General features: G+C 44.7%; 1 protein-coding gene across 5 annotated transcripts in view; it reads left to right on the top strand.

The window, feature by feature from the left end:
- LOC116943803 (uncharacterized) overlaps window positions 1–25,279 on the top strand; it is a 41,705-nt gene that overhangs the window by 204 nt on the left and 16,222 nt on the right. Inside the window, exons 2-6 of one of the 5 annotated variants that reach the window (XM_032957018.2) lie at window positions 6,610–7,062; window positions 8,073–8,147; window positions 9,417–9,515; window positions 19,971–20,087; window positions 23,987–24,358. In XM_032957018.2, the coding sequence (XP_032812909.2) occupies window positions 6,657–7,062; window positions 8,073–8,147; window positions 9,417–9,515; window positions 19,971–20,087; window positions 23,987–24,358 (1,069 nt within the window). In that variant the 5' untranslated portion in view covers window positions 6,610–6,656. Of the gene's footprint in view, window positions 1–55; window positions 7,063–8,072; window positions 8,148–9,416; window positions 9,516–19,970; window positions 20,088–23,986; window positions 24,359–25,279 lie in introns of those variants that run through there. The other 4 variants (XM_032957020.2, XM_032957015.2, XM_032957016.2 and 1 more) reach the window with 4 other exon arrangements.

The raw sequence follows: 25,279 nt of genomic DNA on the forward strand, positions 1-25,279 counted from the left end.
GACCCTCGCCGCGCAGGGCGGGAGGCGTCGCCCAGCCTGGGTCTTTGTTTTGCCTCCGCGTGAGAGAGAATAAGCGCGCGGGTGAGACGCGAGGGGGCGAGGTGGGTGACCGTGAGTGGAGAGCGCGGGGATTGCACGACGAGCCTCTTCGTCCTTTCCTCGCAGCCACCGCTGTACCTCGTGTGACTCAACCCAGTTACCACCCATCATTCCCACGCAGCACGATGCACAATCCGGATAAATACAAGCACATCACACCCAGGCACATACTGTATATCACACAGGCATACACCACACCCAGGCACACACAGTAAACATCACACCCAGGCACACACCACACAGTAAACATCACACCAAGGCACACATCACACTCAGACACAACACATCCAGGCACACACCTCACTGTACCCAAGTACACACTCAGGCACACATCGAACCCAGGCACACGTCACTCTCGGGTACACATCACACACTGGCACACATAACACGAGTGTAAACACATTCTGGAAAAAAAAACACCCAGGCAAATACTGGCGAAACCGCACCCTGCAGAAAGTATTGAGTCAAAGCAACCAACGCAGATTGAACAATACGTGTACCAAGCTTGTGATTTCAGCCTGGACCCATGTGACTAAAACATTGTGGGGACGTTTTAAATACGAACCTCACAGAAAAAAGTTGGCAGTTTTGTGTTTTTTGCGATTGACTAATTTGATAAAGTGTCCAAGTAAGATTTTGACTGCAATAAGCTCATTGGTGAATTGTATGAAAGTGTATAAACGTGGTGGTTAAAAATGTTCAAAGGTGAGGGATCACCTATTGTTTACATGCGTGCTGACGCATAATTACGATTTCCACTTATGGTTATTTTGCCATTTATGAATTCTTTCCTCTATATTTTGTTTGTAATGTCTATGTTATACATTTGAAACGTCACTTAAACCATCAATCATGTTCATTCCCACTAAGTTATTTTCATGCATTAAAATGATTGTATGCGGGTGAAGTGTGATAGACGAGATGTATTTAAAAGAAAATGGATGACGGGAGGTTTATTCAGAAGAAAAGAAGAGGTAGAAGGTAGATGTAGTGATCAGAAAACATGATGTTCGGAAGCGTGGATAATATAAAGACGAATGAGGTGTAAGAAGCAGGAGAGAGCTGGTGATATCAGCACGTGGGTGCTGTGTCAGGACACCCCGAAACCGCTACCCTCCACACTCCGTGCGGTTACAAAGGCTACATGCTGGGCGAGATAATTACCTTAACGTTTTCATAGTCACGTGAAATATTTATAACAGGTCCCTGCAGGGTGGGCTGGTAGAAGTTCGCAAATGAGATAATGTGACTTCCAAATGTTGGGTGCAATAAGACATATCAAGTCTCTGCGCTGTCTATTGCTGATTTTACACCCAACAGCATGAGATTTCACTTCGTTAAAGTATTGAAAGGGGACGGACGGACACATTAATCTATTGCAGGCTGGTACACTCAGTTTACAACTTCGTTCCTACCAGTATAATTAAACACATGAACCTTATGGCGGGACCCCGGGGTCCCATAAGGGGCCTCCCATTTAGTAAATACATACTGCACACAAAAATTTGTCAACTTGACCCCTCCACCTCTCCCTGTACGCACGCGTACTTTTTACCCCCCCTCCCACCTGCGTACGTACGCTTGACGCACCCCCCCCCCCCGAATCATATAGAACGGCCGATATTTAATCCACGCAGAAACGATCAAGGCGTAATTAATCAAACAGTCCACCGCCGGACTTTAACTCATTTGAGGGCCAATGTAGATACGTTATTATCGAGGCTTCACCCCCTCGCGTACATTGTCAGTGGACCCCCCCCAATACGCAAGCGTACGCATCTGGGTTAACCCTCCCTCCGTGCGTACGTACTAAATGGATGGCTCCTAAGCCCCCGGCTCTCGCATAAACATCATGTAAACAAAAACTTTGCTCTTTTTCACCAATGGGTTTGAAGGATGATGGCAAGTGTTGTCTTGTTAAACTATGCCTTTAAAACTGAAAGCTACTTACCTGCAGTACCTCTATTTAGATACACTATCGAAAAAACAATTGATACCCCTCTGTCAATTATCGTGTTTCTCAATGTGGATTTGTGAACACACTTTGTAAACAGTACATAAAATAGTACGCGTTTTTAATGCGCTGTTCATGTTGTAACAAGCGTTGATACAAATGTTACTCTACAGAGTAGTGGGTCGCCTCTCCTCTTATCCGCATTGATACGAGCGGTATGTGGGGACTATGTCTTAACGGCAAAAAAAAAAACTATCTGCACAGATGCATACGAACAAGAGAAGTATCAAACAGGAGGAGTTAACGGTGCAACGCATCTCATCTGTTAAATATCTGCTAGTAATAGGATTGTCGTCGATTGATCCTGGCTGCAGACATTGGTAGGTCACGAATAATAATTAAGATAAGAGAGCAGTTTCACTTATGCATACCGTTGTGACAAATAAAGGACTTCAGTCGTGTCGGCAGTTTGAGCAGCTTTGGATAAGACTTATGATGCTGCCCATACCCGAGCATGGAGTGCATTCGCTTGTTCAGCTCTTATGCGCATTCGTCCTCGCTGCGCTTGGACGACATGACTACAGAATGATCCGCGCCGGGTAGGTCGCGGCGTTTATGTGTGCGATGGGACGGAGTCGCCAAAAATAATTAATGACGATTTTGGCTTCCGTTTATTCGGGACCCCGGGGTCCCGCCATAAGGTTCACATGACGAAATAACTTTTTTTGTCATTTCCAAACCAAATGCATTCACAATTTAGCAGTCGGCATTGCCATGATACTAAGTGTCCCAATGTTGATCTTTCACAGATAAGTGTAACCTGTATTATTAGGGAACGGCCCAAGAAAGTGGATATCATAGAGCTACCTCTGAAGTTCCATTAAGTGACTTATCTGGTACACAGGTACATTTTCCTGCCTTCCTGCAACCAATAGTAATATTCTTCGCATGACGAGTCTAAACTCAGATTTATTTTTATTTTCGAGCTGAAATTTAGCCAAATTAAGTGCGAAAACACTTTGTGATTGCTTTGTTTTATTCACAGGTGACCTTGCTAAGACCTTGAACTTGCCATACTTGACAACCTGGTTTAATAGCAGGCAGCTGCTTTGAATTTAACCCAGGATACAAAACGGATCCGGGTCCAGCACTATGACCTCCGACCACCTCCCCTATTATCCGGGCTTATTGGCAATTCTAATTATCTGTGGTCCGAATCTATCCCTGATAACTCCTGTTTACAGGATAAGAGCCGTTCACTTGGAAGTAGCAATTGCGTGAATCAAGTTGATTTTGTTTTTTACGAGGTGACGAGCTCAAGAGGCCATGGCAGTCACATTTGAAAACTTGTCCTGAGTCACCAAAATTACAAAAGCATGAATAAAGAGTCGCGCAGGAAATTCCTCCTGTTATCTACAGTAATTATTGTAATGGATAAGAGGAGGTGCATGGCTAATTCCTTCTGTTACCTGTGCTTATCTGTGGAAATCCAAAGTGCCTAGACCACTGTCTCTTATCCATTGGCCATTTTTGCCGATTTGCACAACTTCCCCGAAATAACCGTGGATAAATTATGGTATTTATGATGAGGGTGGTGGTGATGATGTTTAGTACTCGACGTTTCCTGCAGGAATCAAGTTCATTTTGGAGAGTATGGGAATTGTCCAGTAGCACCCCCTATTAACTTCAATGGTGATGCCGGGAATCGGTCCAGAAGATGGATTGTTGCATTTAAAGATCGTAAATGATTGTAAGGGCTTCGGGGGAGGGGAGGCCTTAATCCAACAGAGGGTTGACCATGGCTGGTGATAAGTTGGGCAGCAAATTACTCCACATTTTTCTCTGGCTTTATCGCTTGGAAGTGGTCTCCATAAGGAGATATTTTTTTTAAATGACCAATATAGGGATGTCTTATTATATATCCCTTCACTTGAAAGTGTGAATAAGGAGTCTTGGCTGTATGATTCTGGTTTGTGGAGGGATTTATAAAGGCCATAGGTAGAATACTACTCGTGAGATGTGACAGGCATGTATGCTGTATTCTCCAGGTTATGACATTTTTATTTCTAAATAATTTTAAACCAAACGTTGAGGGTGCTTCATAGACTGATATGTGTCCTGACACCTTGTACCTGGACTATGTAGGAACTCGGCCTGCTTGCCACTCAATCTACTCGCCAATCCATTTGCCAGTTTGGATTTAGCAAGTGGCTTGATAGAAAATGTCTTACTGGTCGTGTACACAGACGCCTTGTATTTATTTTATTGACATGTGGAAAAGCAGAATTAAATCCTGATATCTCGTGAACTATCACAGCTGCTCGTCCCAACACCGTTACAGTAGCAGTGAAAGAATAAAGAAGCAGAATGGAATATATTCTTTCACTGCTACTGTAATGGTGTCGAGACGAGCAGAAGCCGTGGTTCATGAGATATCAGTATCTCTGAGTCTGGACATTTTAAAAATTCGACTTAAAACCTATTTATACGTTTCCGCTTGTTAAAACATTTATTCATTTAGAGAATTATTTATTTATTTATAATATTATTTTTATGCTGAGTATCTACTGATGCTGTGTCCTGTGCAGCACTTTGAGATCCTTGATGAAAGCGCTACATAAATGTGATTATTATTATTAGTAAGTGGATGCGTTGTGAGCATCGTATTTCTGATACGTTTACCCGCATCGAATGTACCCGCAATAATGTTACGTTAAATGACCCAAAAGTAGTGACCCGTCTTAAACTCCAGCAGAGAATATGGTAAGATATCTGCAGCCGATGGGTCGAGATATGACAGATGCTTGAGATATTGCGCAGATCATGGTATTATGTCCCATAAGCTTTGTACTAAACACATATAATAATAACATCAATCATGCTTTCCCACCTGATGACGAACGCGTGTGTTGCGCCCGAAACGTCGTGATTTATTTAATTTTATACCTACGTGACTTTACCGAAAGAACCAAAGAGTACGGATAAGAATAATTTGCTTATTTATCCAGGAAAGCCACACGCGTATAATAATTTACTTATTTATCCAGGAAAGCCACACTAATTCGTACTACTGTTTTTCAATAGGGTGCCGCATTGGGTGTTTATTTTAAGATGCTTTTGTCAATTAATGAATGTTTTAACGTGGGAGGAAATCCGAACAACACTCTTTGCCCATACAAATGGAAACAGATTGGGATTAGCCCCCTTGCTTTACTGCCTTCTTTAGGCAAGCCAGGGTATGGCACCTCGACAGCCACGAGAAGGGAGTTTCTCAACATTGGTGTATTCTACCAAGCCTAGCTGCATTCAGTGTGCTGGATAATTATCAGTGTGCATAGCCACCATCGTCTGGCTAGGTCAGGGGTCGACAACCAAAATAACAAGAAGAGAAATTTTTATAGACTTTGGTACAAAACTCAATATTCCAAGAGAAACGATACATGTGAGTACATACATTCCGTAATTAAGCAGTCCGTAAAGAGCCGCATGCGGCTCCGGAGCTGCAGGTTGCCGGCCCCTGGGCTAGGTAAAACGTTATTTGGTGATACTGCATTGCAAGTGGTGCACAAGCACAAATAAAGACTCAACATGTTAATCAACACTGCATTAAAATTATAAAAACACATCCTGCTGTGAAGGGATATTGCCCCAAATGTCAACAATAATAAACTTTTCATGATGAATGTGTGATGAGTTTGTCACACGCAGTGAAAGTAAGGGCTGAGGATACCAACCGCAAGGTAATGGACCAACTTAGACATGCGCTTCCGATTTTTTTGCTCCACTGTAGCGAGGTCGGTTCAATCCCGACCTGGATACCTACTGTATATTTGGAGTTGGCATCTTCTCCTCGTGGTCGCGTGGATTTTCTCCGGATCCTCCGGTTTTTCCCTCCACATTTAGAAAAATGCGTTTATAGTATGTGGTCGCTATAAATTTAAGTGATAAGCTACTTCGTCGAGCTATCATGTGTCTGGACAGATAACTTCTGAAAAATTGTCACAACGTTCAGTGTGCCTTGCCTGGGAAAATAAAAATAGCTTTAAGTTTTGTTTCATGTGAGATTGTAAATCATAAAAAAACACAACTTTCGTAATATGTGCAGTTTGTTTTATTCAAAGTCACAGGAAACCACAGACAAGTGGGAATGCAGCCAGAACCAGTACCAACAATTGCCGAATCTCCGTGGCTCTCGATTAGGGTGTTCATGAGTTGGAGGAAACCGAAGTACTCGGAGAAAACCCACATGTGTGAGGGGGGAGTAACACTCCATTCCCGTATAGATGGAAGAGAGATGGAATAGAGATGGAATAGAGATGAATAGAGATGGAAAGTGATGGAAAGTAACCCACTTGCTGTACTACCACACACTGGTAAGGCAGGAGACGGTGACCTCGCTGCCCAGCTGGTACGGCAATTGTCGTGCGGTCCACCAACCCTCGCCGTCTCTATGGTGCTGGATTGCCGGTTATGCGCGACCATAGCGCCGAGACATTCTCAAGAGAACCCAAGGTCTGAGGTCCGTGTCCCGCTCTCTCTCTCTGTTGCTGCTGCAGTTGTCCCGAGTCATCTCGTGAAAGCAGAGCCGGCGCCGTCGCAGACGATGGCCTGCGAGGTGCTGGTGGACCCGCGTCAGGACTTCCCCGGCTGGCTAGCGGCCAGGGGCATGAACCCTCGCTACGCCACCGCGCTCGAGACCGAGCTGGGCATCACCGACTACGACTCCCTGCTGGCGTGCGCGCGCCACCCCACAGTGCGCGGCGAACTGTTCACGCTCGCCCGCGAGCGCCTGCCGTTTGCCTTCTACGCCGTCCTCCGCCAGGTGCTGGAGGGCTTCGGCGCAGACGGGTTGGGGTGCGGTGCCGCGGCCGCCCCGTCCGCCCTGGCGGACACTCTGCAGGCCATCGTCAGCATGCTAAACGGGTTGAGCCAGGAGCTGCAGACGTCAGCTCAGCGCTTCAGCTGCATCTACACGGACGCGGTGCACGGAGAGGAGCCCCAGAACACCGGTAGGTGTGGTGTTGATGGGTCTACGAGGAGTATAAATTGTGACGATGGTCCTATGAATGTAACAGTTGTCTACTCAGGTTTCAGGGGAGATGCTCTATCGCTTAATTTCATGATTTTGGTCCCCAGGGTTGCGCAGGTTCTAGAGTAGGCTTATTAAAATGGTTTGTGCATTAATCAGTCAACCGGTTACCAACTTTCTGCACATATAGAATTGTCTACAGCTTCCAACAAGTCTGGTCAGCGTGGAAGAGTAGACCGCATCCTTTCCTGAGCACCCATTTGTGGCATTAGCATGCAATTGCAGGGCTGCATTTACCTTTTATCTGAGAACCGGAGAAATTTGCCATATGGTGATTGGGGCCGGCGTGCCGTTTGAAACGTTCGCACGTGCCAATCAGTGCACTTCATTACTAAAAGTCCGCTGGAAACAATGTCCGAATACTGATTTTTGGAACTGGTAGCCGACTGTGAAAGCTTTTACCAGTTACTTTTTAACCAGCCTTGTCGAGAGCCACGTCGAGCCACACCGAGAAGCGTTCACACAGACGCTGAGGCCTCATCCTGCATCAGTCCCCTCTCCCTGTCCCCATGCTGATTCGTGCACCGCACTCCGCTGTCCCCACACTGCCTCATGCACCGCACTCCCCTTTCCCTGTCCCCACACTGCCTCTTGCACCACATTCCCCTGTCCCCACACTGCCTCATGCACCGCACTCCCCTCTCCCTGTCCCCACACTGCCTCATGCACTGCACTCCCCTCTCCCTGGGTGTGCAATAGCAGCGATAGCCCCAGCACAGCCCCCACCTCAAGTTCGGTAGAGATTTCTACGACTTTGCCGGTCTGGCTCACCCAGGAAAGCCTGACTGAGTTCCAAAAACCAGGCCTAGGCAGCAAGTTTTTTGCAGTCGGGGGTGATGTTGTTTTTTGTAATCCGAATGAAGGTACTTAAAGGTAACTTTTGACTATTGGGATGTTGGCTCATACCAATTGATTTGTTTTTTTTTTTAGCAATGGAAGGAAACCAGACAACCAGAGGAAACCCATGCAGAACAGGGGGAGAACATACAAACTCTGCACAGAGAGGTACCCGAGTTGGAAACGAACCCAGGTCCTTCTTTACTGTGAGGCATGAGTGTCACCACTGAGCTACCCTGGAGGCAAAGGGAGATGGGGACACATATATAGATAGAGACAAAGACAAATAAAGTGAGGCAGTGATGTATACGCAGAGGGGGAAGGAGATATGGTGAAAAACAGACGAAATTAAAGAAACAGTGAGGGACTGAATGAGAATGTGAGCAGATGTACTAAACTTGGGAAATAACATCCATCAGAGTCTTGAGAGAGTCTTCCCTGAATCACAGCCAATGGAATTTGCAGCTGAAGAGAGTAATGTATATTTGGATTGTTATGAATGTAAACTAACGCAATTCAAGATTTTATATACGGTCATAAAATCTATTCGGGATCCAACGTATATATGAGGTTGTACATATCACTGACCAGATGGGTTTCTGAGATGTATTCCTTTGGGAAGGACGTCAAACAGCAAAACCAAGAGGTTGACTAAACAATAAAAAGTTGACTCTTCAATTTGTAAAGCATTTGCAAAGTAATTGACAAAATAAAACTACGAGTCTGGAAATCCATTCGATAGCATCAAGAGTTGCTTGATGTATGGCGTACATCCCTCTTGTGTAAGCGCATAATGGGCAGTGTTCGGTTTTGTGATCAACAGATCGCACATCACGTCAGGTGGCGACTCTTTAATTCTTCTGCGAATCAAATCTCCACACGCACGTACCTTGTGTTGTTCGAATGCGATCAAGCGCAGTCCTCTCACCTGCGTAGGCTAAAGCCAGTTTATTGTTACACAAGCTTACTCGGGAAAACCTCACCAAATCTTGAGACCTTTTCACGGGAGTCTTGACAAGTTTTCATAAGATAGTGCAATGTTGCTTTGTGCAGCCCCAATTGAGTAATTTGCAGGCATTTTTTTCAGCATTGGGATATTTATCCATCCCATTGATGTTTGTCTTTTTTTGCTATGGAAGGAAACAGGAGAACCTTAAGGAGACCCATATAGAACTGGAGGATAATAAACTCCACGCAGAAAGATGCCCGAGTGGGGAATTGAACCCAGGTCCTTCTTGATGTGAGGCACAGGTGTTACTGCTGTGCACCCCAATGGCACAGGTATTCGAATTAGTTGCTTGTTCGGGACGCCACAGGCCGCACAGCTTTCACGACACCGATCGCTGACGCCCTACCTTGAAAGCCAGCTGAGAATGCGCTTGTGAATAGCGTCTGTGTGCTTCTTGGCCATTGAGCTGTGCGCATTGTTCCCTGCAGAGGAGAGGGTCGGCAGTGAAGAGGAGCAGTCTCTACCCGGGGAGGCGGGTGAAGCAGGAGGCAGCCCGGCTTCCAACCCAGCTTGGCACCATGGCCATGGTAGGCAAAAGGGGTAGAGAAGTGTCTCACGTCTTTTATGCGATACCTGCTAGCCAGTGGCTTCATAACGAATTGGTGTAGTCAGGGGTTCTAAATGTAGAAGTGCCGGTGTCAAACTATCTGTCCTGCAGCCCACGTTTACTGACACAACTACTATTTGTCAACAAGTACCAGTGACGTTACAACAGTGCTTGTGCGGACTAGGTGTACTTTGAAGCCACATGACGTGTGGAATGCTTGCTGGCAAAACGTCTCAGGACAAAGCCAGGTTTTAGGGATTCACTGAGATGATTAGTAATGCATACCCCAATGTGCCAACTTGTTGCGTTTTAGCCACCCAGGGCTCCTCTGCCTTCTGTAATTGTTGGAGGGTAACTGCCGATATATGCCCAGTTGCGTATTTCACGAGCCTCCTCAACAGAGGTTGATCTTGACATCGCAGATCCAGCCAATTGCACAGCCTCATGTACAATATCGGCCCATCACTTCTATAGCCTTGCCGCTCACATTTAGCCCCTTTAACTCTGATGAAGGTGCTCTGTACCTCTGATTAGCACGGTTGCCAAACCGGTACGAAAGAAGTTCAACATACATCCATACAATATCTGGCCAAACAGAAGCTGCATGAGCATGCAGTGACTGGACATGTCGGCTAAATAACCCAGTGTTGGTGTTCATGTTTCTTGTCTTGATTAGTGCCGTTTTGGCATACTGTTCTATAATGGCACATTTTGACCATCGAGTGTAGCAATATATTAAATGTTATATGAGAGCACATGTTGTAATTTCTGAACATGCACTGCCCGGAGTAAAACCCTGAAAGTCGTTTACAATGAGGGGACAAAGCTAATGCACCAAATATTAATTTGCTTAATATCCGTACATTAATGTTTTAACCAGTGAGATTATTTTTTATTCGTAAAAATATAAAATAGTGCAACAACAAGAGTAGCCATTCACCACTAAGGGATGGTGGCATCACCACTGTGTTTGTGCCAGGTTAGTTGCACTTTGAGGCCACTTGCAGTGTGGAAAGCTTGCTGGTAGGAGGACATGGATAGCCGCTTGCTGCTCCGTTCGTTGTTAGCATTGCTCCTCCCACTCTTGTTTTTGGAGGGAAAATGTCTCCCAACTGCCTTCACGAGCCTCTTCTACAGATGTCGATCTTGACAGTGCTGGCTCCAGTCATTGGCAAGTCCGGTTGGCTCCACGTCATCCTATATTACATCAGCCCTTCTCTGGCCTGTGCTTTACCAATTTATTCCCCTCTTTCAAGCAAAACAAGCTGGTTGGGCATGTGGTGGCTAGGCATGTGAGCTACATGACCCAGCCACTGCAACCACACTTGCTGGAAGACCTCACTGATGGGTTGGGACTGTGTACAGATCTTTCAAGAATCTCTAAGCTCCTTGTACTATTCGGCCTGATTAAAGCCAGAATGGCTCATGGACTGCTTGTTTCAGGTTGAGCATAAACGTTTCGAACTTAGAGTGAGAAGCAATTACCAAGAGTGATTTATGATCTCGAGCTGCCGAGACAGTTTCCATCTCCCGGCATCCTGCAACCAGCACTTATTCTTGCAGGAAAGCCACAGCTCTCCAAACCTCTGAGCTTATGTATGTATGTTGAATTTCTTTTGTACTATATGTAGCCATACGTGCTAATTGGAGGTGATTAGCCTCTGGTAGTTCTCATTCTCGGGTGTGAGGGATGTTGTGTAGACAGTGAGGGTGGTCCTGCTGCATTCTTGTGCCACGTTGGCGAGATGTTACCGACCTCGCCTGGTATACAGGAGGGCGTGGGTTCGATCCTGACCCAGACGCCTGTATATTTGGTGATCACGTGGATTTTTCTCCTGGTCCTCCGGTTTTTGCCTCAACTTTCAGAAACATGCATTGAGAACATTTGGCTGCTATAAATTTACACACAATAAGCCACTTCATTGGGCTATAATTTATGACCGGGTCACTTCTGAAAAAGAGCTTTATAGCTCAGTGGGTGTTACCTGGTAAAATAAAAATAGATTAGTTTTTAGCTAGCTGGAACACGTCTGTAAACCAGGTTTTCTGTGGAAATCTGAACTGGGTACCCAATGAGCCTAAACCTCACCCATTCCCCTTGGCGACAGGAGCAGGAGATCATTATTGTTCCAATTAGCACCTGTCAATTATTTGAATGTTTCGTTGTTTCGGGTATATTGGAAAAATGACAGTAACCAATGAAAACCGGATCCGTTTAATATCGCCACATGCAACGGAATGATTGAATACACTAGTAAACCACACCTAGAAAAAAGTATTTTAATACAAGCAACCATTTTCTTTATTAAAAGTCAGAAAACCAGTCATTAATATGCAAAGGGTGTTTGGTACAGCTTATATATAATACTGTTACGAAGGCATTGGTATGAATAAAAAAAAACAAGTCAATCAGGCAATGCTCTATGCAAAAGCAATCAACATAAAACAACCCAATATCAAAAGTAGGAAATGAATAAGTACTTGATACCACAGACTCAAAGTAATTGTGATGCGCATTAATAAATGTGTAGTGTCTTCAAAAATTACTCACCAACACGTAACAAGTCACCTGCTTACACTTTATTCACCTATTCTTGCACCAGTTGTAGGCACTCCTATAACTATACGGTCACTTATGTTTAACTTCTCCCCACTCTTATCTACCTTTCTCCTCACTTATCCTGCACTCGGCAGTTCTGCTCTCAGCGACCCCGCAAACAGCGTATCCACACACAGCAACTCTACATCTCCACCGCTGCCCTCACCTACACTCCCTCAGATCAGCTCACCTGTCTGTCCCAGGCGGGGGGATCAGCCAACACCCGCCTGGCGACGGCGTGAGGGTTGATGTCCCGTTGACGGCTGGAGCGGCAGCGGCGAGATGTCTTCACGCTTGTCCCTGGCAACAACTCCCCCTCCGCTCACGCACACACCCTTATATCCCTCTGCTAATTATCCAAGACCTCTCGTGCGGCTCTTTAAGCTCTTGCCAGGCCGGCGCCTGTTGGCCCATCAATCAACACTTATCTCCTGTCTCCCTGGCAACACCTCCGGTCTCAAAGTGCACAACCGGTCGACCCCGTTTACACCTGCTTCGCTCCTTAACAACTGGCGGATTGTCCGTGCAACCTCATGTTGCACATGCGCACCTGTTTGACCTCAGTTGCCCTCGGTTAACTGTGCGCACCGGGTATTTCACTCCTCTACACATGAACTTTAAGCATAGTCTGGTATCTTTAGTCGCAGTTGATGAGTGGGGGTCTTATTTCTTCTGCGGGAGCCGTTGCGCGCGATGCCTCCTCCGGTCGACGTGAGCAGTGCAAGGCCGCACCAACGCGGCCACATGGCAGCAGTGGCCGCAACTGTCAGCTGGACGAATGAAAGCCTCCGTCACATTGATGACTCAGTTGTGGGCTGTTAATGAGAGCATAGCAGCAGCGATGCTATCGGTGCTGAACTCTGACGAAGCGTAGATGCGACCTCGTGGGTGTAGACAGCACAGCACTCTTTCACCGTCAGGTGAAAAATGGGCAGATATCTTCACCATGATGATAGTCCATGGACTTGTTATAAAGTCACTATTTTGCTCGTTGGCTCGATTGGCAGAGTTTAGTGTGTGGATCTCCTCCTTGAGTTACCCTTATCTCTACTTATTCTCCAACAACTCTTTACGTGTTGATTCTTCAACAACTTGTAAATCTTCAGATCTTCTTTAAACAATTCCACTGCTGTGTTTCTTCAGATTATCAAATCCTGAAGCTCCTCTATATCATATTGCTATCAACTTATTACAGCTGTGGTACACCACATCCTCCTCTGAATCTCCACTGCCTTCCACTCTATGTTCAGTGGTGGCTCTCTGTCATGACCGTGTACGGCCAGGTCTCGTGATGGTGGTGGATTTCCACACAGCGCCCGAGCCACTGCTGGGCTGCCCACAGTTCAGTGGTGGCATGTGTGGATATACAGTAGACTCTCGATTATCCTCGCTAATGGCGGGAACGACGGCTGCGGATAATTCAGAATCGCAAATAATCCAAGAATATTCATTTTCCACGGATCTCTATACCAAAAACCACAAATATAGGTATACATTACCAATCAATGCACGTGCTCGGTGATAACTTTCCTGGTCCCGCAGAGAAGATTCCGCCCACTAAGTGGACAGCAGAGCCACGGCATTCAAAATAAATCAAACTCTGCCCACGTGGATTTCAGATTAACTGGAGCCACATATATGTTCGGTTTAAGCACGTGACTTTTCATAAACATTTCCCAAAATTGACAACATATAGCTGTTTTTAGAATATTTAGTTTGGCTGAAGGGAAAATCCATGAGTTATTAATTTATCTCAATATATAAGGTACGCAGTTAATCCGCAAATCGAATAAGCCGCACATGGATAATCAAGCTTCTACTGTACTAACATCAAGAGTTGGTGTTAGTGAGTGGGTGGGTGGACAAGTGGGTGGGTGAGTGGGCGGGTGACACAGGCTTGAGAAATCAATAGCCAATGTGCCCCAATACAGAGGAGTGCTCTCCTATCTTCTGTGAGGCAATGGAGGCCTTAGAAGGTGGACCTCCACAGCTTGGCCATCAGTCTGTGCTCCTTCGGAGACGAAGGCAGTTTGTATGTCTGACCTCGTGTTCCGTGGCTGGTGCAGCACAGCTCATCAGTAGAATGAACACCCAGAGTAGTAGGGGATGTCGCCGGCACATTGTGAGTCAACCTCAAGGGCCTTTCTCTGCAGGGTTCTCTTTGCTACGAAGCTCTCAAGTCAAGTTAGACTCCGGTCTGGAGTTGCCCAGTTATTTTCCATTAAATGACTTGTGGAACAAAACGTCCAGCAACCACAGCAACCAATGCATTGTTATGCGCAACTACAGTAAAACCTTGGATTGCGAGTAACTTGGTCTGCGAGTGTTTTGCAAGATGAGCAAAAAATTTAAACAAATATTAATTTGATAAACGAGCGAGGTCTTACTCTTTGGTTTTTCGGTAAAGTCACATAGGTAAAATAAAATAAATGAAAACAACTAAATTAAATCACGACGTTTCGGAGGCAACACAAGCTTCTGTCTTCAGGTGGAACAGACACGCAGGGGTTTCGGGGGGAGGGTGATGGCGTGCTGCAAGAGAGCGAGTACAATCCTGGTAGAAAGGGAAATGGCTGTATAATTATAAGCCAGCTAAAGTTTGACTTTGTTGATGACATCTTTCCAAAAGTTACTCAATTTAAAACCATCCTCTCGGTTGAAGTTGTCTATGTTTGTATATTTGGATGGCTTCATGGACAAATCTTTGGTAATAACCGGGAGGTTTGCATAGTACTTTGGTATCGGAGAAAATAATGTCATGAGAACCCGCTGTTTGAAACAATGATCAGCCACGGCCGAATAATTTGTTCTGCCGTGTTTCAAATCTGATTTGTGCTCGCGAATTCGGTCAGAAATATGTCGTTTCGTCTCCCCGATATAGCAGTCACCACAGATACAACTCAAGTTGTAGACACCGGGGTACTGTAAGTCAGGAATGACATCTTTTACAGATGGGATCAGATCACGGATTTTGTGTACTGTATTGAACCGGACCTGGATCTTGTGTTTGTTGAGAATTTTGGAAATCTTTTTGGTAACACCTGCTATGTATGGCAGTGTGATGATTTTGATCGGAGTATCAGGTGGTTGTTTCTGTATGGTGGGAGAAACAGCTTGGCGGATAGTACGGTCAGAGTATACGTTCATCTTGAGGGCCAGATGTACATGTTTTAATTCACTGGCCAGGTGGCGTTGGTCAGAAATGCAATGAGCCCTATGGTATAATGTTTTGATGAGAGAATTCTTTTGAGCCGGGTGGTGGTGGGAATCAGGCTTCAAGTATGAATCTGTGTGGGTGGACTTCCTGTAAACAGAATGTCCCAAAGAGCCATCAGTCCTCTCAAACAGAACATCCAAGAATGGCAGCTTGCCATCTTTCTCCACTTCCATGGTGAATTTGATGGATGGGTGTCTGGAATTTGTGGTCTAGGAAATGGTTCAAAGCTGGGAGGTCATGTGGCCAAATGACGAAAGTGTCATCCACATATCTCTTCCACGGGGAAGGACGAAGGGTGGATGTCTGGATGGCGTCTGATTCAAATTTCTCCATGAAAACATTGGCTATCACTGGTGACAAGGGGGAACCCATAGGGGTACCCTCATTTTGTTTGTAGAAGGTACCATTCCAGGTAAAGTGTTGGTGAGGCAGTGCCTAACCAGCGCAGGTACATCAGGGTTCAGTCCATGTTGGACCAAATCTTCAATTATTTAGATTTAAAGCACTGTCGTCCCGACAGTTCTGTTCTTTCACCTGATGAAGGCTACTTGTGTTGTGGCCAAAACGTCGTGAGAAATTTATTGTCTTATTTTATTATTTTATTCTCATTCTGCTTGTCTTTACCGAAAGAACCAAAGAAGATCTTCAATTATTCTTATGGTGTCAGGCACTGGGATCTTGGTGAACAGAGAGACCACATCAAAGCTGACGAGGATATCGTCAGGAGATAGTACAGTTTCCTTGACCATAGAAACCAATTGGGTTGAGTTAAGTACTGCTGAGATGGTCTTGCCAGTGAAGGGAAGCAGAGTATCCGATAAAAAGCGGGCTAGCTTGTAGGTAGGGGAGTTGATCGTGAACACGATGGTTCGTAGTGGGGTACCTTCTTTATGGATCTTGGAAAGACCATAGAATCTGGGAGGTCTTGCAGCCGTGGGTTTTAGGGAGGTACGTTTGGTTGATTTGATTAGGGAAGTCAAACTAGTGATGATCTTGTTGGTTTTTATCGTTAGGCTGTTAGTAGGATCACTTTTAATTTTTGAGTAACTCACATCATTGAGTAGGTGCTGGATTTTGTTGTATGAGTTTTTATCCATAATGACAGTGGCATTGCCCTTGTCGGCTGAGAGGATGACTATATCATCCCTCTTTTTTAAATTCGCGAGTTCAGAGCGTTCGTTTTTGCTGATGTTGCTAATGGGTTTCTTAGCATTCTGAAGAATAGTGGCTATTTCAGCTCTCGCAACGTCTTCTTGGATGTGTCCTATGCCTTTGAGAGCTACAATCGACCTGAGAGATGATATCCTCTACTGGTATATGTTTAGGGGTGACACCGAAATTTAGCCCTTTAGCCAGTACCGTTTTGAGATTGTCCGAGATCGGGATGTTACTCTGATTAATAACGATTTTGTTAACGTCCAGTTTTTTGATGTGTGGTTCTGGCTTCTTCTTTGATAGGAGGTTGAATTTAGCAATCAGGTTAGCTTTGCATTTGACTGACAGTGAATCAGCAGAGGCAGCAGTCATGTTGTCAACGTGGTTCCAATCAGAAGGGGACATTTTTTGTGTTAACATTAAATGTGATTGTAGGAGAGCCCTGTCTAAACTATCGAGTTCAAATCGGAGTACTCTTATCCTCTCTGAGATTAGTGATAGGCTAGCATTAAACAAAATCCATTTAGAGTTCGGTGAAGATACAGCGGCAGATGTGAGTGTGAAAGCGATGGGTATTACCTTGTTATCGCGGCATCTTTTGAGGAAGGTTAGCGTCTCGATGAACTGTGACTTCTTGTCTCGTCTGTTAAAAGCTCTAACAGATAGGTGAAATTCCTCCCCGTAGAGGGCATTAATTCTAGATTTGAAGCTTTCGTGACTGCAAGGATTCATACTCTTTGTTTTTTTCGGTGAAGTCACGTAGGTAAAATAAAATAAATGAAAACAACGCAATTAAATCACGACGTTTCGGAGGCAACACAAGCTTCCGTCTTCAGGTGGAACAGACACAGCACTGGTTAGGCACTGCCTCACCAACACTTACTTTACATGTAATGGTACCTTCTACAAACAAAATGAGGGTACCCCTTTGGGTTCCCCCTTGTCACCAGTGATAGCCAATGTTTTCATGGAGAAATTTGAATCAGACGCCATCCAGACATCCACCCTTCGTCCTTCCCTGTGGAAGAGATATGTGGATGACACTTTCGTCATTTGGTCACATGGCCTCCCAGCTTTGAACCATTTTCTAGACCACCTAAATTCCAGACACCCATCCATCAAATTCACCATGAAAGTGGAGAAAGATGGCAAGCTGCTTTTCTTGGATGCTCTGTTTGAGAGGAGGACTGATGGCTCTTTGGGACATTCTGTTTACAGGAAGTCCACCCACACAGATTCATACTTGAAGCCTGATTACCACCACCACCTGGCTCAAAAGAATTATCTCATCAAAACATTATACCATAGGGCTCATTGCATTTCTGACCAACACCACCTTGCCAGTTAATTAAAACATGTACATCTGGCCCTCAAGATGAACGATACTCTGACCGTACTATCCGCCAAAACAAACTTCAACCGAGAGGATGGTTTTAAATTGAGCAACTTTTGGAAAGATGTCATCAACCAAGTCAAACTTTTGCTGGCTTATAATTATACAGCCATTTACGTTTCTACCAGGATTGTGCTCGCTCTCTTGCAGCACGCCATCACCCTCCCCCCAAACCCCCTGCAGCATAACAAAAGGTGGTTTTACGTGCAAGTACACCACTGCCTCCCCCAGAACCCCCTGCAGAATAACAAAAGGCGGCTTAACTTAGCCCCCCCCTCCCCACCCCGTCCCTTCCTGGCTCCTCCCCCCCCCTTAACTTGTATATAATCTCGTGTGTCCCAGAGCTGTTCACTTGATACAGCTAATTTTTCTGTGTCTGTTCCACCTGAAGATGGAAGCTTGTGTTGCCTCCGAAACGTCGTGATTTAATCTAGTTGTTTTCATTTATTTTATTTTACCTACATGATTCATAATAAAGGTTTTTGGGTTAGATCGCGTTTATTTATAAATGTGTCGTAACCCTCCACCACCCGACACGGCCAATCAGCAAAAAAAGTGTCACGTTGACAAAAGACAAATAATTCACTACTTCAGCCCACCGGTGTGTTGAAGAGTTAATCCACATTTACAGTTTGAGTACGACGTTTCGCTGGTAAATACTTCCAGCATCATCGGGCAATTCGCCAGAATGGTAAAGCCCTCGCTTGCTCCCGGTTTTATATAGAGCAGCAGGGTGACGTCATCACTTAACTCATCAAGTGCAGTGATTAGAGGCGGAGGGGGGGGTAATGTAATTATATAATCGATTAGTAATCAGTCATTGGTTATGATTAGTAATGAGTTGTAGATTAGTAATTCTTTAAATCAAAATGTAATGTGTATTATTTAATAATACGCTTCCAGGCCGCACTAAGCCGGTAGCTGTCAGAGCGATTAAAGTTATTCTTGTTCCTCTCAATTTCAATGGATTCTCTAATTAGTCTTTGCCAGTAATAATTAGTTTTACACACCACTGCAACATTGTCAAAATCAATTGAGTGTCCTTGTTGACATGCATGTTCTGCCACTGCCGACAATGGCAGAATCCATTGAAATTGAGAGGAACAAGAATAACTTTAATCGCTCTGACAGCTACCGGCTTAGTGCAGCCTGGAAGCGTATTATTAAATAATACACATTACATTTTGATTTAAAGAATTACTAATCTACAACTCATTACTAATCATAACCAATGACTGATTACTAATCGATTATATAATTACATTACCCCCCCCTCCACCTCTAATCACTGCACCTGATGAGTTAAGTGATGACGTCACCCTGCTGCTCTATATAAAACCGGGAGCAAGCGAGGGCTTTACCATTCTGGCGAATTGCCCGATGATGCTGGAAGTATTTACCAGCGAAACGTCGTACTCAAACTGTAAATGTGGATTAACTCTTCAACACACCGGTGGGCTGAAGTAGTGAATTATTTGTCTTTTGTCAACGTGACACTTTTTTTGCTGATTGGCCGTGTCGGGTGGTGGAGGGTTACGACACATTTATAAATAAACGCGATCTAACCCAAAAACCTTTATTATGAATAATATTGGTCGCGAAAGCCTACGTGTTAAACTTACCTACATGACTTTACCGAAAAAACCAAAGAGTTTGAATCCTTGCAGTCATGAAAGCTTCAAATCTAGAGCGAGGTCTTGCAATACGAGTAGTACGTATACGCTTTGTCTGCCGAGCGTCACGTGATCACAACTGATAAACGAGTGCTTTGATATACGAATGCTTTGGATTACAAACACGTTTCCAGAACGAATTATGCTCTCAATCCAAGGTTTTACTGTAATTCATTCAATGTCATACCTACGACAATGCCAACCCCAGCTGCACCTGACTTCTCACTTTAAACATTCATCAGCCAAATGAGATCGGGCTTTTTATTGGAATGGGGTCCTAGGTGGATGACCACCTTGCATTGTTTATTAGTTTTGTGGTTTGAAGTTTGTGTTGTGTTCATGATAAATTTAGCACGTTTGGTGTAATTTTAAGGTGTATGTTTGTGGAATTGTGGCAGGGAAGGCACGAGGAAGCCAGCGCCGAGCAGTAGCAAGGGCTGAAGACGTGACCTCTCAGAAGCCGCACGTGTCAGGCTGGACTGGGATCAAGATCGAGCAGGATGGTCGCTGGAGAGGTACAGGTTTAGCTTCTGTTGCCACACATTACATACATATTACCTGGAGGTTACTCATTACCTATATGTTCTTAGTCACAGGTTAGCTATAAATAAATAGTTGTTTAAAACTGTAACACTAAACTATTTTCATTTTACCAGGTAGGGCCCACTGAGCTATATAGCTCTTTTTCAGACGCGACCTGGCCACAAAGGAGAGGTCAACGAAGTGGCTTATCGTGGAAATGTATCGTCGCCAAATAAGTTAAATGCATGTTTATTTATATGGAGGGAAAAACCAGAGTACCCAGAGAAAAATCCACGTGACCACAGAGAGAACATGCAAACTCCAAATACAGTAAAACCTTGGATTGCGAGCATAATTCGTTCCGGAAACGTGTTTGTAATCCAAAGCAATTGTATATCAAAGCGAATTTCCCCATAAGAAATAATGGAAACTTAGATGATTCGTTCCACAACCCAAAAATATTCATATAAAAATGATTAATACAAAATCACTTTTTATATTTTTATTATTTAAATTTAATATAAAGTAATCAAATTTATTAATTAAATTTAATCATGGCTGGTGTGAGGGAGACGAGGGAGAGGAGGAGGGTTATTGTGTAGGATGACTTTCACTGTCACTAACGGAATCACTGCTATCTGTTGGCTCACCGGAATATTTTTCTTTTTGTGCGACTTTAACAAGGAACCTATCCAATGACACTTGCTTTTGCCTCCTTTTGAGGATTTCATGGGGGCCATTGTTGCAGTACAGTTACTAAAGAACAGTCATTACACTTGGACACAAAATGAAAAAATGCTTTACGCACACACACGTGGTCACAACACTATAGTAAACAGTATACGCTCGCACGGATGTTGACTATACGAGTGAGGCACGCTGACTGAGACCGAGCATGGGAGACGATTACCCACAATCCCGCAGCGAGAGAGAGAGAGAAGAACCATCAGCTCAATTGTGATCACGTGACGATCGGCAGACAAAGCGTATACGTACTACTCTTATTGCAAGACCTCGCTCGTTTATCAAGTTAAAATTTATTTAAAAAATTTGCTCGTCTTGCAAAACACTCGCAGACCAAGTTACTCGCAATCCAAGGTTTTACTGTATACAGGTGTCAGGGTCAAGATCGAACTCACGACCTCCTGCATACCAGGCGAGACAGTTAACATCTTGCCACCGTGGCGCCCTTTACTTTTTTCTATCAACTGTATCACCATTTGTGCTGTGGGCTCTAATGTTGAAGTTTTCTTTCCAAACTCTCTGAGCAGTGCATCGCAGTACATCACGATGTACAGGGGCCTCTCGTGCCGCAACAGATTATTGTTACATTACAAAGTGCATGTGCCAATGTATATAATCCTGGGATACCAGCACTACTAAGCACAGGAAGACCAAGGTCCATTACTCAGTTTAAGGAGGATGAGGCATGAACTATGGTGGAGAAACACGTGACTAAAACTGGCCTCAGCCGAGGCAGCCCTATCCAGGCGATGATGCTTGACGAAGGTCCCTGGAGCAGACTGACAGTGTAGATGCTCTGTAGATTGCTGCATTCATACAGCCACAGCCCAGGTGGTAGAATGAGCCAGAAAGTATCTGGATATTTGTTACAGTGCTTGTGACAGAAGTAAAGTAAAAATAATTATGTTCTGTTATAGTGCTCTTTATGCCACGGCATCTGAGAGCGCTTCACACGTGATAAGCAACTTAATATCTCATCACTGTGCAATACGAACTGCCTCAGTATCTGGCCTGCAAGTGGGCATTAGTCTGCCAGTAGGGGGCGATGGTTGCTATGTGAATCTCAGTTGAGTTATTTGCGAGTGATTTTTAGAATTTGGTCAATTCGGACCGTGATACTGGCATGCAATGGCCTATTATTTTCTAATGACGTCACAGGTTCTTCAACTTGAAGCAAATGACGTCCATGTTTACGGTTAACCCATGCACATTAATAACTTGGGTGGCCCGTTGGATTGTACTGCGATCTATCTAAGTAGTATCTCATCCTAGGGTAGCACAGTATCCTCCACCCAAAAAACGTACTTTGTAATATTTTAACAATGGATATTAATACATAAAGATACTAACATTATAAACACATTAAAAGAAACATGGTTAATCAATGCATTAATTCCTATTTACTGTACATACAACAGCCCGTCGTTAGCAGGGAAATGGTAGGTAACACATTGGGCTCTATGGAGGCTCGTCGTTAAGCGATTAGTCGTTAACAGGGGTGGTCGTTAAGAGGGGTTCTACTCTAATTTACATTGCTTGCAACTAAGCAGCCAGGTGGCTCAGTGGGAGAGCGAGCGGTTCACAATTGGAAGGTTGCGAATTCAAATCCTGGTTACATGTCGAATCAGCCCATCATTCTTCCGAGGTCGATGAAATAACTATCATGTTGCGGAGAAGTTAACAATTGAACCTTATGGCGGTATCCCGAGGTACCATAGTACCCCGGCTCTCGCATAATGTCCATGATGCAGTCATTTTTAGTCTGTTGATGGTCGGTGATGCAGCAATCGACTCATCTCGACGAGCTGTACACGGTGCATACGAGCGTTCGGGATTCCAGCGCAATCGTCCTCGCTGCGTTTCGACATCGCGGAGTAGCATTGATTTTGGATTGATTGCTACCCCAGTCGCGGAGTTAAGTACACCCCTGGAAAAAAGTCTCCCAGAAATAAAATATTTAATTGCCTCAGCCATTTTGTATTATTTGGTACCCCAGGGTACTGCCATAAGGATCAATTGTTTTTTTATGGATTGACTACCCCCTGCCATAGGAATGTAAAATTGAAAGTATTTTTACAATCTGCTGTATTGTAGTATTTCTATTGCCTGCAAGGGTTAAGTGATCTAATTACAATATGTACACAAAAAAACTATTTTGTTATTGCAAACTCTGAATATAGATTTAAAAGCTTTGGGATATACTTTAATGTATTTTTCCCTGCACACACCTCTGGTAATTAAATGTACTTAAAGCAATTTTTTTACGTGGGTAGAATAAACATGTGGGGTGTGACTGCTTAAACTAAACTCTTTGGTTCTTTTGGTAAAGTCACGTAGAAAGAAATAAAATAATAAAATAATACGCAGTTTCGATTGCAACACACGCAACCATCATCAGGTACAAATGAATGAGAAAACAAACATACTAAACTTGGAAATATACAACAATACAACACAAAGTCGGCTAACAAAACAGTCAACACCCCACCTGGTTGATTACGTTCTTCCAACGATGGCTAAATTTGAGAGACAAAACATAGACACGGAGACATACAGACAGACCAGAAGTGACCTGGCCACAATTGATAGCTCAACGAAGTGGCTTATCATGTGGAAATTTGTAGCAACCAAATACTTTTAACGTGTTTTTTTATTCTAAATGTGGATGAAAAAAAACGGAGAAAAATCCACATGACTAAGGAGAGAGAGAAACGCAAACTCCAAATATACAGGCATCATTGTCGGGATCGAACCCATGACCTGTATACCAGGCAAGGGAGTTAACATCTCCGAGCTACTGCTTGGTTTGGCACGAACAAGGATATATTCTTTAAAAAGTTTTAACTTTATTATAATCTCCCTAATGTCCATAAACCTGCATTCTAGTGGCCCCACACCATTTTTGTTCCCTGTGCTTGATTTAGTGGACAGTGGGTAAGTTGTTCTTTTACATAGTCCCTGAGCACAGGCTCGGAGGCCCGATACATCAAGCAGCCAGCAGCAAATGGCGCTATACAACTTGTAATTGATAAATGCTAACAAATTTATTTCAAATTGAGCGAGGTTTTAATGAGAGCTTTGAAAATACAAACTAGAAAGAATTCCAAAGTATAGCAGTGCGATTAAATTTGAATGCTCTGATGTGCAGGTGAGAATGAAGGTGTGAGCGGGGAAGATGGACGCTACTTCTTGCCGGAGGTCCACCAGGAAGACCGGAAAGTGGCTGTCATGGAGCAGCCCAGTCATGTGGAGTCCTCCCATGGGTATCTGGGGAACTTAGATGATGGGAATTGTGGCTACTCTGGAGAGGTCAGCGGAAATGACTTTGCCGGAGGTGGCGGAAATGGGCGTTTTCCGCAGCAGCAACAGCAGCAACCGCAGCAGCAGCAACAGCAGCAGCACCAGCAGCATCCTGGGCAAAAGAAAGCTCGCAAGGTTCGGCGTAATTGGTCGACCAACTTGGGGGCTCCTCTCCAGCAACAGCAGCAGGCTGATGAAGCCACCGCCACTGCATACCCAGGTGATAAACCCTTCCAGTGCCAGTCGTGCGGGCAGACGTTCACGCAGCGTCGGTACTTGCAGATCCACGGGCGCACACACACGGGCGACCGCCCGTACGCGTGCGCCACCTGCGGGAAGCGCTTCCTGCAGTCATCAGACCTGGTGCGGCATACGCGCACCCACACGGGGGAGCGCCCGTACGCGTGCCAGCACTGCGGCCGAGGCTTCCGCCTCAAGCACCACCTGAGGGACCACCTGCGTACGCACGCCGGTGCCAGGCACGTGTGCAGCATGCCCCCCGCCACGTAGCCAGCACTCACCATAGCCCACAACACCTTCCCACATCTGCACCCTCGTTTTACAATAATAATAATAACACTTTAGAACGTTTTGTATTCGCAGGGTGGCGCATTGATAATACTTGTGCTTCACAGCAAGAAAGGCCTTGGTTTGACTTCCTACTCGAGCACCTTTCTGTGCAGAGTTTGTTTTTCCCCTGTTCTGTGTGGGTTTCTATGGGTTCTCTGGTTTCCTCTCATAGCTAAATACTCACACACGCAATGTTACTGTAAATGGCCAAACTTCTCTGCTGAAAACTAACCTGAAAATTACCCAATTGGGTGACACGCAGCAAAATCACCCTTTTCTACACTTGGACGCATTCCTAGGTAAGCAAGCATAGTAGTAGTAGTCCTGTACACGGCTATCACGAAGGGGGAGCGTACTGTGTTCCAGAGGCAGTCTGCAGTAGTTCCACAATCCGCGGGAAATGTTGCGTGTAATCCCAATTGAGTTTGTTTTCTTTTGTTATGTGCATAGCTTCGATTTATTTGCAAATAAGATTGGCACCGTCAGGTCTGGCATCTATCTGACCCCCCTCTAAGGGATGCGGTGGAGATGGGTGGGAGGTTGCTTGTGTAACGACTCCAGGAGACACAAT

This window comes from Petromyzon marinus, chromosome 19 (assembly GCF_048934315.1).
Source record: "Petromyzon marinus isolate PM22_M1 ecotype Great Lakes invasive population chromosome 19, UKy_Petmar_22M1.pri1.0, whole genome shotgun sequence".
Classification (NCBI taxonomy): domain Eukaryota; kingdom Metazoa; phylum Chordata; class Hyperoartia; order Petromyzontiformes; family Petromyzontidae; genus Petromyzon; species Petromyzon marinus.